We start from the raw sequence: 15022 nt of genomic DNA on the forward strand, positions 1-15022 counted from the left end.
GAAAGTATAAATAAAATGATGGATAGGAGACAAAAAGAGACTATTTAAAAGGGCAATGTACGAGCATTTTCGCCTATTTACATTGAATAACATAGGAAAAATGAGACGCAAATACAGATAGAAAATCGTGTAAACTGAGAAATAGCCCACGAGCAGTGACGCCCAGTGCCACCCATAACGTCACGAAAAAGAAAAGTAGAAACGCGCAAGTGTTTGAGGTGCTAGAAGAGTAAAGAGCGCAGACCTGAGCGAACGTACCTCCAAAACCCCCAAAACTAATGGGAGAGAGAGGCGAATAAAACCTACTCACCAAGTTGTGTTGTTCCTTTAACTTCTCCTGTTGGCCCCTTCTCCGCATCATGGATGCATTCACGGTGCACGAAATGCTCAACTCTACGGACGTGAGTGCGATTTTGTGCAAGTTGGGCGTCAGCAACTTCTCAGGGTGCCAGACTTCGAAGGACGCAACTGTGGACTCGGGTCTAAGAGGTACCGATTAATTCGTATTTTCGTTTGTTCAGTTCCCGTGCGTAATTGCGCGTTACGCACGCCGGAGCTCTATACGCAAGTGTTTAATTCCATACCTGAAAACCTCAGGCATTTGCATCCCTTTATCAAAGATTTCAATTACCCTTATTTTGCGACAATAAACCTTAAAAACACAACGCAGTTTGATTACAGAAATACAAAATTTTCTTGGGGGCCCCAGGACGTTGGGTCTGGGCGAGTTTGGGCTTCATCAGGTTTGATCAAAAATATACCACTCCCAAATATATTTTAGGAAAAAACATTCATACAAAAAAAGTTAAAAATGATGGGGAATTTGTAAGAACATGAATAAAATCAATTAAACAGGAAAGACTACATACAAGAGCCCAAACATTGAATTACTCTAATTGAGATTTTGTCTTTAGCCTTTATTTTCTGAATACTAACTGTTCTGAACATGGCTTCTTGCAATTTTCGAAACATTTAACTGATGTAGGACGGAACAAACACAGCAAAATTGTGTTATATGACCAGGACTGGCCCAAGCCTTTTTGGGGCCCTAAGCAAAATTAGATTTGTGGCCCCCTATTACTTATTGCATAATTTGCATCCATACTAGAACTCATTCCATGTTCTACTCCAGGGGCCGCATGTGACATTTTATACTTCTTTTGAAATAGATTAGTTCCATCAAATTGGTTTTGAAACAACCACAATTAGAGCAAAATAGCATTTGGCACTTCATTTGTTATTTAGTTCTGAAGTATTACTGTAGGGTTTTTCTTGTTTTTCGTTTTTTTTTAGTATTTCTGAAGTCGGATTTTAATTGAAGTTCTGTAGTTTTTGTAGCATTACTGTAGTTTTATTTTTGTACTATTTTTTTGTCGTATTTCTGAAGTAATTTGATGTAGTTTTACCATAGTAATAATTTTATAGTATTTCTGCATTACTTTTGTTGTATATCTGTAGTATTTTCGCAACTATTACAGCAGTTATGATTATAGTATTTTTGTAGTATTACTGTAGTACAGTATTTTTTTACTATCTCTGTTGTATTGACATATTTGTTGTATATCTGTACTATTTCTGTATTTTTGTAGTATTTTTTGTGATATTTCTATAGAATTTTTGTAGTATCGCAATAAGTGTGGATTAGATAATTCTGTACTAGTATTTTGCAATACTACTGTAGTAGTATTTTTTGTAGTAATTCTATACTATTTTTTATTTTCATAATGAAAGCAAAATATTCTATGAGGTCCCCGTTTTCCAGCACTATATTTGTAGTCTAGTTTTGTAGACACTGTGTAGTATTTTTGAGTGGATACGCAGTGACAATGGGGACAATGTTGGCAACAAGAGTTAACTGCTCTTGGGGGCCACCTAGTGGTTGCGAGGCCCTAAGCAGCCGCTTAGCTCGCTTATGCCTTGAAGCAGTTTAAACACACAGCAGAAACTCACTGCATATTATTTGCGATGTGCATTTACTGTCCTTTAAGCTTCAGTTCAACACAGGTGATGATCCACTCACTGAAGGGAACATCCTCATTGAACTCTTACATTAAACTTACATATTAAAGTGGGGGTCTCACAATATCATCTTGCCGTAAAATGTCCCCGGGCGGCATGTTTGAAGCCCCTTCTGTAAAATCAAAAGTATTATTTGCCAAATAAGATAAACTAGTTTACACAAATCCACAACACAATTATTGCTGAATCTTTTAGTTCTTGCCCCACTTGCAGTAAAATCAGTGTCTCTTAAAATACTGTGTATTTTACATTTGTTCCCTATACAAAAACGATTTTATGGCGTACAATATTAGAAATTGAAAAACAAAACCGGTATAAGTTATCAGCCTTTTTACTTGCAATGGTTCCGTGCGTAATCGCGCATTTCGGCACGCTTGAGATCTTCTACGAGTGTCCAAATTGCACATTCCGATTAAATTTTACTTGTGACATCTCATTTCTGTAGATCTCGACGATGTCGTGCGGATCTTCTTGTACTGCGTCATCTTCCTCATCAGCGTGGTGGGCAACAGCCTAATAATCGCAGTTCTGTCCCGGAACAAACGCATGCGCACCATCACAAACCTATTCCTGCTGTCACTGGCCGTAAGCGACCTGATGGTCTCCCTGGTGTGCATCCCCTTCACCCTCATCCCCAATCTCATGCGTACCTTCGTCTTCAGCAACGGCACATGCAAGATGGTCATGTACTTTATGGGTAAGATCCGGACACCTGCTTATTCTTCTTGCAGAAATGCTGATGTCCTTGCGCGCTGCCCTTCGGAGCAGTGTGAAAGCTCCGAAAGGATTTAATTGATTTTCTGTCGAGGCGGTTGTAAATGAACCAAATATTTTTTTAAAAGGGTTGCAATAGAGCAGGGATTGGCAAACGAAAGTGTTGAGCCATCCATATTATATAGAAGAAAAACATGTCTGGAGCAGCAAAAAAATTATATCTTTAAATAAACCTTATAAGAAGGACATAATAAAAGCTGCGGTCAATCATGGACAATCCATCGCATCCACCACACTGCATTGTCTCCAGACAGAAGAGCAGTTTCAGCGACAGACTGCTGTCACTGTCTTGTACTACGGACAGACTGAAGAGATCTTTTCTTCCTCATGCCATGAGGCTCTTTAACTCTACCCGGCAGAGTAAAAGCCCACATTAAACCACACCCCCTACATTGCATATTACCTAATTTTATTGCAATATGTATTCTGTGTAGCACTAATTAGATATTCTATACAACACGCTACAGTGGGCGTCTGCACGTCACATTGGGTATTTGTATATTGTATTCTTTTTGCTATATTATTGTATTGTTCTCAGCTCAGGGATGTTGCTGGAAATGTGAATTTCCCTGCGGGGATGAATAAAGTATCTATCTATCTATAATATACAAATATAAATTCATTGAGAAAAGTTAAGAATATTTGCCCTACAGCATGGGTGGGCAACCCAGCCCTCGAGAGCCGCATGTCCTGCATGTTTTGGGAGTTTTTCTTCTCCAACACAGGTGATTTTAATCACCAGGATCATTAGCAAGCTCCCACACACGCTAAAAATCTGCATCACCTGAGTGGGAGAAACCCCCAAAACATGCAGCTCTTGAGGAGTGGGTTGACCACCCCTGTCCCACAGAAAATATATTTTTCCATTATGAAACATTTTTGAATAAAACTCGAGGTAGCCAAAGAGTCGCATGGAGAGCCACTGGTTGCTGACCCCCGCACTACTGACTTTGAGACCAATCCCGCCTACACAGTAGCTAAAAGTGTTAATACATAAGATTCAGATTTAGGTGTTCAAGATGGTGACCTAAACTGACAGATCCAATATTCTACCAGTTGCATTCCATTTAAGCAGTTATGAGGATGTTGTCAAAAACAGCACCAAATCAAACAACTAATGAGTTAAGCTTGTTGCCACAAAAATTAGGTCATGAGGCAAGAAATGGGTAAAACCACACTCCTAATAAAGCACGCTTAAGCGCAGCCCAACTGTGAGGCGCGAGCATGTGCAATATACTGAAGAACCAGTGTTACCAAATGCAACCTGATACCATAACTGACGATGTCATTGTAGATTGTTAATATTGTTGTCGAATTAGACATTCGGGCTTGCCGTGAAAAGGTGCCGCCTTGTTTGTAGGGTTTGTTATCGCTTTATAAAATTGCGATCATTGCAACCGTTTATAAGGAGGGGGAACAATTGGCTCAGGTTGATAGGTATGTGATATGGCAGAAAACACACACCCATTTAGACAGCCAACGTAAGAAAAACCTGTGAAGCATTTTCTGTCAACGCCTTTCAAGTTTTCTTGTTTAGCAGGCAAGGAATTTAACCCGGTTTTCCAATTTTCTACATATTACAGGGGTCTCTGTTAGCGTTTCTACCTACAACCTGGTGGCCATCGCACTTGAACGCTACAGCGCTATCTGTAGACCACTGACTTCCAGGACATGGCAGACCAAATCCCATGCACTGAAGGTCATCACCGCAACCTGGCTCACATCTTTGCTGCTTATGATGCCTTATATCTATTCAAGCTCCCTGAAGCCATTTAATCGTCGTGACAATACTCGCGGCTTCATGTGCCGGATGATGTGGCAAAACCAGAACCTCCTGGCATATTGGTACGTTGGTATCAAAGGCAAAGAGTACTATCTTGGACATCGACCACATCTTAGCCCCTTGTCTCTTTCAGGTATATATCTTTGTTGCTGTTGCTCTTCTTCCTTCCTGGCACTGTGATACTGACTGCCTATGCACTCATCTCTGTGGAGCTCTACAAGGGAATCCGCTTCGAGCAGTCCAGAAGACCCTCAGCTATAGGTTAAGCAATCTGCAAACCACTGAATTAAAATAATATGATTTGCATCCAGACTTGTGTCTATAACCTTTTCAGACTGGAAACTTGTTAAAAGGTGGTCAGTGACCCATTTAGGAAGTAAACAAAGTCTTGATTTCAGTTTTTAATGCATTCAAGTAGGGAGCTGGTTAACACCCCAACTATCATTTTTGTATAGGCCCCTGAAGCCCCAACATGGCTTCACCCCTAAGAAGCATTTTAGGCAGTCTGTAATGTTACGTTGTATAGAGGTGAGTAAATATATATTTTTTTGCAGACAACTCTGGCAGCCTTCGAGCAAGCGAAGGAGATGGTTGCTACCTTCATTCCAAAAAGAGAACAGTTTCTTCAGATTCAAACAGTCCAGGCTCTTGCACCCCAATGGGTCGCTTTGGACTACGAAGCAACAAGGCCAACCTGCTGGCCAAAAAGCGAGTGGTTCGCATGCTCCTGGTCATCGTTTGCCTATTCTTTGTGTGCTGGACCCCAATCTTCGTGGTGAACGCGTGGCAGGCATTTGATTCGCGGTTAGTCCACCACTTGACGGGGGCTCCCATCTCATTCATTCACCTCCTATCCTACACGTCCACTTGCGTCAACCCCATCGTCTACTGCTTCATGAACAAGCGCTTCCGCCAGGGCATGGTGCACACGTTCTCGTCCTTGCATCTCAGGGCTCGAGCCATAGATCTTTGGACACAGATCACAGAGGTTAAAAGGTTTGCTGAGCCGGAGGAAAGCTCTCTGCACAAGTGCCAAGAGAGAATTCAGCAAAGGCTGCAAGAAGATCCTCAAAGAAAATGGGATATTAAGAACCAGCAGAGGCTACAAGAGAATCCTTTGCTGTTACCTGAGCAGGTCGTTCCAGAGACTGTTCAAGAGATCCCCCAACAGATGCCCGGGCAGCTTTCTAATCAGAACACCGAGCAAACTGCCGAACCTATTGGTGAAACATTGGCAGAGATGTACATCGATCTGTACTCCAGGCAGAATGTCAAACAGACCGAAGACCAGAGTGCATAGTAGAACCGTCGAGGCTCTACGGCAGGCCTCACCTCCAACAACATTCGCTCGTTGACACCACCAGAAATAGCCTGAATTAGACAGCAACAATATTTGCAAAATTGTTACATAACACAGGACTATTCTTCATCTGGTGAGTATTTGCAATCATGACAGTGATACAGAACTGAAAGGTATCAAATCTGGCATGTTTTTGTTGTTTACGATCCGACTCATATTATGCCACTAGATTAAACATTTTAAATCGAACCAGCTTAGTTAAACTAGGTGGCTGTTTCTAAAGATATAAATGGGATTTAAAAATAATCACCAGTGAACAAGCAGACTTTTGTTAACATGGCAATGACCGCTAAACCTTACTGTCTGTTTCGGATTTCAGCCCAAATTCTTTTTTCGACTACTGATAACAGACACTAGGCACACACAAAAGAACTGTTTTTGTAAGAAGAGAAAGTCCATTTTGCCAGAAAGCATTTTTGAACAAAATACGGCAGCTCAACCTCAAACTTTATTCTACTTACTGGGGCTTCTGCAAGTGTAAAGTAACCATCTAACCGTGTTCTTTTGGTGTGAGGGAATTTCAAATACAGTTTTCAGTTTTTGAGGTCATGAACATTGTACAGTCATTATTTGGATATGTCCCTGAAAATTGTAAGAAATTATGTAAGATTTTCGGAAATGTAATATATAGCGGATGAAATATTGAGGTCATGTTTATTGTCAGACTGACTTCTTATCTTACTGTGAGTGGGATGTGGAACATCTGTGCATTGGAAACGTTTGATTCTCAGAATAACCCAGGACTTTTTCAAACTCAATCTGCAAACAAACACCAGTGAGAATGAGGTCATACATGAATGCTGCTTGATTTTTTTAACCTGTTGGTGCCTTGTAAATAAACAAATGTTTTGTGAATGTCGAGCATCAAGAGTTATTCTAGGGTGGACCAATCTCTTTAGTTAAAGACAAACCCATACAGAGACGTTGCTTTGGTTTTGAAATTTTCATGGTATGCTTTTTCTCACCCATGTTTTTTTAATGACATACTGATTTGAGCATGAGCCAGAGATGCGATATGTACAAAAACTATGCTATCCCCCCCAAAAAATCCTTGTTTTTGATGCTATTGCTAAATGTTACAAACAGCACAGGTTTCTACCCTTTGAGCACTGAGTATACTACCACAATGACCAGTACAAGGATAACACACAGATACAGTGAGTGAGCAAAGGACAGTGATATTAAATAAGGTTGTGTAAATAGTAAGAGAAAGAAAAAATAGTTAGCACTCGAAAGTCTTGAAAATAAGGCTGAGAGCTATCTTTTTAAAAAAAACAACAAGGTTTAAAGCTGCCGCCCACGGTGCAGTGCATGAACAAAACCTACATGACCAGACATTTGGCATTTTTAAGAGCTTACATACATTGTTCGGCGCTCGTTATAACCGGTAAAAAAAAATGAACAGCTGCTTCCAGAAGAAGGGGGAAAAGGGTCATGATAAGAAGGCATGTAACATGTTTTTGCAGCCCTCGGCAAAGTCCCTTTATACAAACGAGGGCTCACGGTTTGAGCCCGGTGTTTGCGAATGAGGTGCGAGATGATGAGGGTCAACATGTAAACAAAGCCGTAAAAAAAAAAAAAAAAAAAAAAATAATGACATCACGGGAGGTTTAGGAGAGCCAGACCTGGCTGGTAAAGGGCATTTGTGTTGCTACACTCCACTTGATTACAGAATTCAGACAAGTAGCATTTGACTCATCATAACAATAAAGACAAAAATTCCAGGCCCACAGAGGCAGCACGGGCAATAATGCACTTTTTTTGACATGAGGGGGGGGAACTTTGTACCAATAATTTAAAAATATTAAAATATATAACATTTCATAACAGGCAGATGAGTGTGGCATAAGTTAATTTGTGGTCGTCTTTTTTTTGTGTTCCTACTTATAGGTGCACTTCATTAAGCACACATTCAAGTTTACAGTCGTACTGTAAAAGATCACACACGTATTGCCTTTTTTTTGGACAGTTTGGAGTTATTGGGGTGAGTCCAACTCAATTTTCCTTTTCAAAGACGATTCGTATATACTGGCTGGTGAACTCATGATTATGAGCTGTACAATATTGCTTTAAGGAAAGCTCAAACACCACAAAGGCCTTGACATACTCCGCAAGTGAAATCACGTTGGAGTTTTACAAAAAAGAAGGCTCTCATGTGAAAGTACCAGCAGGGAAATTAGACATGATAGTGAGCGGAAGTGTTTTTTGTTGTTTTTGTACTCGTCAGTAAGGCCACATTGAATAAAAAAAAAAGTGTCTTTCGTTGTTGTCTCACTTGCTCGGAAGACGGGTCCATGTGATGAAAGGACTGTTACAGACACAGTTCTTTTGCACAGTACAAATGTTCTTGCTAGCACTCTTCTTCTTGACTTGCACGGCTGGATTTGCAATTCTATTATTGTTTTTTTTCTTTTTGTCCATGTAAAAATTTCGCCAATAACGGGTGTGATTCCAAAAAAGGAGACACGGCGCACGTATTGCAGGCAAGGCAGAGGCGTTGCTTAAAGCTTTTCTTTTTAGACTTCATAAAAACCAAACAGATTAAAAAATAGGCCCTCTGAGGTGGTTTCCCCGGCACTCTCCCACCCACACAAAATTTTGTTTCCCCGCCTCTAACAAAAGAAGGAAAAATAAAGGCGGGAGTTTGGGGAGCACAACTTTATAGGAAGAATACAAACTATTTGGTAACAAAAGTGTACAATATTTTTGATAAAGGTATGGAGAAAAGTGTACCTTTGCTAAAGCTTATACAAATTCCTTGGTCCGTTACACCTACGTCAACGCCACGCTTGCGTGTCCCTTTGCATCCTGGCGCCGCTTACCTCCGGCATACATTCCCAAAAACGTAGCTAACGCAGCAGGAAATCATGGGAGTGGGAAGCATTTGAAGGGCAGTGCAAAACGGGAGCAAGGACCGGGAACCGTGACCTGGCGGCTGTTCTCAACCGACAGGACCGGTGCCGGACAGGCGGCAAGGGGAGAACTTGTTCCGCCCTGTCCCGTAACAAGGCGATTTTGTGACATCACTCCTTCAGATTTCCCTTGCGTTTCTTTGTCCGCAAATATGCATTTCACCATTTAAACCTCATTTGAAACGCAGACCTTTTGTGTGTTTTGTTGAACTTTTCCCAATGGTTCTCTACCTCACGGTAACTTAGCTGGAGGATGGAACCTTAGGAGACCACAGTGGCTGCAGCTGTTGATGAGACGCCCGTTCCGGGGCCGTAAACGGCACTGTTCGCCTCCGGCGCACCGCTATTGCTCAGCAGGCCCGAACTGCTGGCCCGCAAGATGGCGCCGGCAGCATTGCAGTGTTGCCGTGGCCCGGGCTCTGGCGTGTAAGTGAAGGTCAGGGAGGTGGAGTAGATTATGCCGTCTTCCCTCACCAGCGTGACCGGCACTTGGACAGGTTGTCGCACCCAGCGCCAACCTTCACGGAAGGCTGAAATGTCGGGCACCACACACAGCATGCTCTCTGCACACCTGCAGACAAGGCACACTTCTGTCATGTACCAACTACATATTGGAATTTCAAATAATCTTTTCCCAATCAAAAAAAATATTTATCCTTTGCACCTCTCAAAATGTACAATGCAGTACAGAAAATTGTCATCTAATAAAGAACGACAAAACAAACTGCAAACACAAGACAAAACCATTTTCAGACACTGTGTTTTCATGTGTGTAGAAGTGTCCACATAGGTGTAATAAAATACAAACAGGGATACACAATATCATAAAAATGATAAGCCTAAATCCACTGCATGATCACTAGACCAATAGGGATCTAGATGTCAGAGGAAAAGGCATTAAATCAGGTGTTGGGAACCTGTGGCTCAAGAACGACATAGGGCTCTTTTCATGAGTACTGAACATATAACTCGAAGATAAAATTTGGATGATGCAAATTGCTACTATAGCATTCCAATTCCTGCGTAGTTGAGTTCGGTGTGTGCATAGATAGACGTAACGTTAATAATAAAAGCTGCTCAATCCAGTACATTAAGAGCATAGTCCCAACTACAGTTTACAGTCAAGGCTGTACGTCGCTAAGGAATACATCATATTTGAACTCATTAAACAATCTATGTTCACCGTTGTGACATTTCATGATTAAAACCCACAGAACAAACTGAACACCCCTCAAAAAACACCAGCCAATCGGAGCAACTGTATTGGTGAGCGGTAGGGGTGGGCGGAGCCATGCAAACAGTGTTGCACTAACTTCCCCTGCCCAGCGCCGTCTGCACCAAAGGTAAATACGTCAGTATCCTCATTTGCGGTATTTTGTGACACATTTACAAAATAACTATGCTTGCACCTTGTTTTGAAACCATTATTAATGGAAAAACTATGGTAGAAATGATCCTCAACCATCTTAACTGAAGAAGGGAGACACAATTTAAAGTGGTATATTTGTTGATATGGGTTAATACGGTCTGGCATTATTACCAATTCATAAATTTGATCAAATCTTCTAATGTCACACAGCCAAATAAAATGCGCTGAAAAATTAGATTTTGTCTGGAGACAGGGTTTAGCGGTATTGCTGAAACCTGTCCTAAAATATATGGTATGGCTCTCTCAAAAAAAAAAAAAAAATCAATATTTTGCAATCATGCTTCTTAGGGTCCAAATGGTTCCCAACCCCTGAATTTAATTCTATCTCGTCATCCAACTATTTGTACTCAAAGAACCACATTGTATAACATATTTCAGGTTCAACTCTTTCCTATAATGCTTACATCAATGTACAAAGTGGTAAGGCGAGTAAAAATAATGTTATGATGAGATAAAATTGGATGCTTTTTTTCTCTGTCATCGACATTCAAAGTGAAAGTGGCCTTATGGTTAGGAGTGGGTGCTCTTGCCTCTGCATTTTGGGTTGGGTTCCAATTGCATTCATGGTAAGCGAATGAGGTCAGTGATATTTGTTGACTGGATGATCATTGTTCAATTACAGTGATAAACAACCACAATACCCCTCACTCATATTTTGAGGTTTTTATGGGTGGTGAAAAAAAAGCACGTATTCCCAAATATATACGGTATAATTATAAAAAAATAAAAAAATAAAAAAAAATCATTTTTCTTTCTGTACAGCCCGGTACTGAACAACTCAAAGCCCAATAGTGGTCCATGGCCTGGTGGTTGCAGACCACTGTATCAGAGTACAGACGCTCCCCTACTTACGACCGTTCGACTTACGTAAAACGGTAGATACAAAGATTTTTTTCCGGATGTCGAAAAATATCCGGACATTGCTGTAAATTAGATTCTTTATTGTGTACACATTTTCCAAGTAGAGGACAGTACTGTTGTGCTACTTTGCACTGCTACCAGCGTGTGGCACTGTGAGGCCTGTCCACACAAGGGGAGTAAAATACAAGGGAATACATAAATAGTGATTCTTCGAACAGGATACAAAAACATGTCTGAGTAGTTTTTAATACTGTCCACACGAGGGCAGTAAAATACAAACTAGGATATGGCGCATCTACTCAGGTAGGAAATACATTAACGGTTATCTTTCAAACAGGATACAGAGTAGTTTAATACCGCCTTTAAATACTAGCTCTGAAGCCCTAGTCTGTATTGTATCGTATTCCCATGTATTGTATATATTAGGGGCGGCAGTAACTCAGGACGTAAAGCGCTCGTCTTGGGATCAAGAGGTCGCAGGTTCGAGTCCCGGCTCCATGTTATATGTCAAAGTGTCCTTGGGCAAGATACTGAATGCCTAATGCCCCAATAGGCAGGTATATGCCTTGCATGGCTGACACTGCTATTGGTTAGTTAGTGTGCGTAAAAGGGAAAGTGTGAAGCACATTGCAAAGCGTTTTGGGAGGTCTTCATTGAATTAAAAAGCATTATATAAATGCAGATAATTTATCATATATCACTTAAGTGACAGACTGCCATGCCAATGGCACAATGAAACAACTGTCCACATACATATTCATACCTACGGGCTATTAGAACTCACCAATTTACATTTTAAGTTTTTGGAATGTGGGAGGAAAGCGAGTTCCAGAGAAAACCCACTCAGGCACAGCGAGTCCACAATTGAAAGGCCCATAGTTGGAATTGAAAAAAAAAGGACTTCTCTACTGCGAGTCAAAAGTTAAAGCTTGTCCTTTAAGAGGCTTTGTTTGCTGGTAGACATACCAACCTGTACTTTAAAAGGTGTTTCAAAGTTGAAATGGCTAGGCAACCCATCGTGATAAGTCATGGATGTCACAAATATTTTGTAATAGTGTCTGGACGGTATTAAAAATGTATGCACACCTGTACATTGTTTCAGCCTCGACATCTCCAAACCACACTCGCAGATTTGGGGTGAAGTTCTGCCCTGTTAGCTCGAGCATGGCAACATCGCCTCCGCCGTTGAGCTGCATGCAGACAAACGTGGAATTGGCAACACGTTTAATGGGATGACATTAATTTCCCTAATTTCATGCTCTTTTTTTTATACAATTGAGGAAGATAAAAGCCCTGGCTCGTACAAGTTATCCATTCTCATGAACGTAATATTAAGTTATACATTGTGTGTTCTCATTGATTGCTTTTATAGAATAGATTGAGTAGAAGAATGTCAGTAAAAACCTGCAAACTCTCGACCACAGGCACAGGGGTGACAGGCGACTGGACAGGGCCCATGCCCTCGTAAAAAGTGTACTCGGCTTTATCCGTGCTGATGATTGTCCAGGAGGCGCCATCGTTGATCATCTCCTTGTTAGGTTCCTTTGGGCACGGTGTGGCCTGGAAAAAACGACTGGAATTAAACAAGAGAAACAACATTTGGGCTTTGGCATAGCAGCTCAGGGCAGGAACATTGGGCATAAACAGCCGCTGTGTGTGTGTGTGTGTGTGTATACGCGCGTGCATGAATGTCACGTTACTGGGGCAGACACCGCTTATAAGCTTGCAGAATGGACTCAAGAGTTTAACAAGCCCCAAAACAAACAGCAAAGCGATGTAAATTAAACAACCGAGACATACTTTTTCTACTTCCTCTTGGGTGCTTTCATTAATGGCATTTGGCACACTTAATGTGACAGGAGATACAAGCAGGTCAAAGTGGATTGCTGCAGTTGGAGGCTCGGGTCTTAAATCCCTACCTTTGGCCAAATTCTTGCCCTATATTAAATATTTTGTTTTACTGCACAGCCTTTATGGTGCTGGTGCTCAACCAGTGAGGATAAAAATTGTCATAAAAATTTGAAATTATAAAAAAAAACGTATAAAATACGTGAGAAACGTATAAGTGTATACAGGTTGCGATTTCTGCGATTCCTCTTTGGAACCTTCCCCCTTCCTCCGCAACACGTGCACACATTTGTGAAGGTGCTCATAATGACCTCATCTTTTTTCATTAATATTCTCTTATTTATCTTATTACTGTATTTTTTTATGTTTAGTTTTTACTAGGAATTATTTTTAGTGATCAGGAAGATGTGTTTTATAGTTGTTCACCTGGATGCGGGAGCAGACAAATTAGTTTTTAATAATTTCGTAACGGGAAAATGTGCTTGTTACGCGAGCAAATTAAACTACGAGCACGATCCTGGAACAAATTAAGCCCATAAGAAGAGGTATCACTGTACAAGTAAACAAAGTAAAATGAAATGGTTAGCTTGAGTTTTGACACCTAAGCTAGGCTGTAAAACAGGACCATCAACACCCACTTGAAACTGAATGATCCGTTCTTGGGAGAGGCACAGGTACATGCGCTCTGTGTCTTTCAGGTAGAAGGCACACTTGTGGAGCTGGGACACAGGGTCATCAGCATCCAGCAGCGCCGTCTGCTTGTCCACCTTGCGAATTATCTGACCAAAGGTAAGAGGGCCAGAATTGAAAGGGGGGATGGAAAAAAAAAACACATACACAAGGGGGCAGAGTCAGCTTTCTTGCATACCAGTCTAGGAAGCGCCATTCCAGTGACCGAACACACAAGCTTGACAGTCTGGCCGTAGTGGATGTAACCATCTCTCACCGTGAACTCTTCTCCCTCTGACTCCTCATCATCGACTGGAACACATAAAAAAGAGCTCGATTTTTAAAATGGCAGTGAGTGAAAGAGAGAACTGAGTGGGCTTTTGCGAAAGGGGATCTTACGCAAGTGGATGTAAAAGGCTCCCCACTGCTGGGAGCTGGCATGAAAGTTGCCCCCCTCGACGTGAAGATAGCGTGTGCTGACTGTTTGGGAGCGTAGGCGATTGAATAGTGCCACCTTGGTGCCTGACGCGATGCATACTAGAGCAAGAGCAAATTGAGCCCACTGAGCATGAGCTGTAGTTTTGTAGCATTCATTTAAATATCAGAAGGGGCAGAATTTTGCAGATTGAAAAGTGACAAACAGCCCCAACATTGCGCCTGAAGACTGAACATACAACATTGTCCAAGAACACTAGTGATACTGTATAATTTGGGAATATATGAAAGCAGTGGTTGGCAACCTTTTTTTGTACCACGGATCAGTTTAATTTTTTTACAATATTCTCGCGGCCCAGCCAACTCAAAACATTAGCAATAATAATAAGCCTAAATCCACTGTGTTAATACTAGACCAGTAGGAATCTAAATGCCATGGGAAATCAAAAGTAGTCCGTGGCCTATACAGCCCTTTGAGACTTCTTGCGATTAGGGCTATACAAATACAAAAAAACATGACATTATCCTCACAATATTTTTACTCACTGTACTAACTTGTCTCATATCTTTTATCTCAAAGGCTGCAAGTGATTGGTAAATAGTTGTACAACATTGTTTTGGCTAAACTCATTCCCATAATGTTCCATAACTACACCATATTACACAACAAAGAAAAAAAGGTAATACAACGTGGTGCAGAGAGTAAAAAAATAGTGTGATGATGAGACAAATTGGACGCCTTTTCCTATGCTGTCAACGACGCTTTCCCTGCCATGTTTCGGGTTTAAATCCTGTTGCATCCTATGTTAAAATATTGTGGTTGATGTTATTTGTCGACTTGTCAACCATTGTTCGGATATAGTTTACCACTGTCGCCCGGGACCAAACGACCCAAGGCCTTTTGGTTGCCGACCACTGCAAAAAAGTACACA

At 41.2% G+C, this 15022-nt stretch overlaps 2 protein-coding genes across 5 annotated transcripts in view; one reads left to right on the forward strand and one right to left on the reverse strand.

The window, feature by feature from the left end:
- The first annotated feature begins 242 nt into the window (after positions 1-242).
- LOC148356492 (cholecystokinin receptor type A-like) lies at positions 243-6791 on the forward strand. The gene is made up of 5 exons (XM_088346664.1): positions 243-489; positions 2465-2716; positions 4377-4638; positions 4710-4837; positions 5131-6791. Exons 1-5 carry the CDS (start codon positions 360-362, stop codon positions 5874-5876), a joined length of 1518 nt encoding a protein of 505 aa, XP_088202790.1. The 5' UTR covers positions 243-359; the 3' UTR covers positions 5877-6791.
- Positions 6792-6864: 73 nt separating this feature from the next.
- The window catches only part of LOC148356493 (suppressor of hairless protein homolog), a 58655-nt gene continuing 50497 nt past the window's right edge, over positions 6865-15022 (reverse strand). For all 4 annotated transcript variants that reach the window (XM_088346662.1, XM_088346661.1, XM_088346660.1 and 1 more), the window contains 6 exons: positions 14055-14192; positions 13855-13967; positions 13625-13765; positions 12543-12698; positions 12225-12328; positions 6865-9419 (listed from right to left, as the gene is read on the reverse strand). In XM_088346662.1, coding sequence (XP_088202788.1) covers positions 9110-9419; positions 12225-12328; positions 12543-12698; positions 13625-13765; positions 13855-13967; positions 14055-14192 — 962 coding nt within the window. In that variant the 3' untranslated portion in view covers positions 6865-9109. The remainder of the gene's footprint in view (positions 9420-12224; positions 12329-12542; positions 12699-13624; positions 13766-13854; positions 13968-14054; positions 14193-15022) is intronic.

This window comes from Urocampus carinirostris, chromosome 11 (genome assembly GCF_059441175.1).
Source record: "Urocampus carinirostris isolate Australia breed hairy pipefish chromosome 11, RoL_Ucar_1.0, whole genome shotgun sequence".
NCBI classification, from domain to species: domain Eukaryota; kingdom Metazoa; phylum Chordata; class Actinopteri; order Syngnathiformes; family Syngnathidae; genus Urocampus; species Urocampus carinirostris.

Excerpts from the sequence above, each read along its gene's own strand:
- LOC148356492 (XM_088346664.1), top strand. The coding sequence starts at position 360 with ATGGATGCATTCACGGTGCACGAAATGCTCAACTCTACGGACGTGAGT. Across the intron at positions 490-2,464 it reads TGTGGACTCGGGTCTAAGAG|ATCTCGACGATGTCGTGCGG; the intron begins GTACCGATTAAT and ends TCATTTCTGTAG. Across the intron at positions 4,838-5,130 it reads CAGAAGACCCTCAGCTATAG|ACAACTCTGGCAGCCTTCGA; the intron begins GTTAAGCAATCT and ends ATTTTTTTGCAG.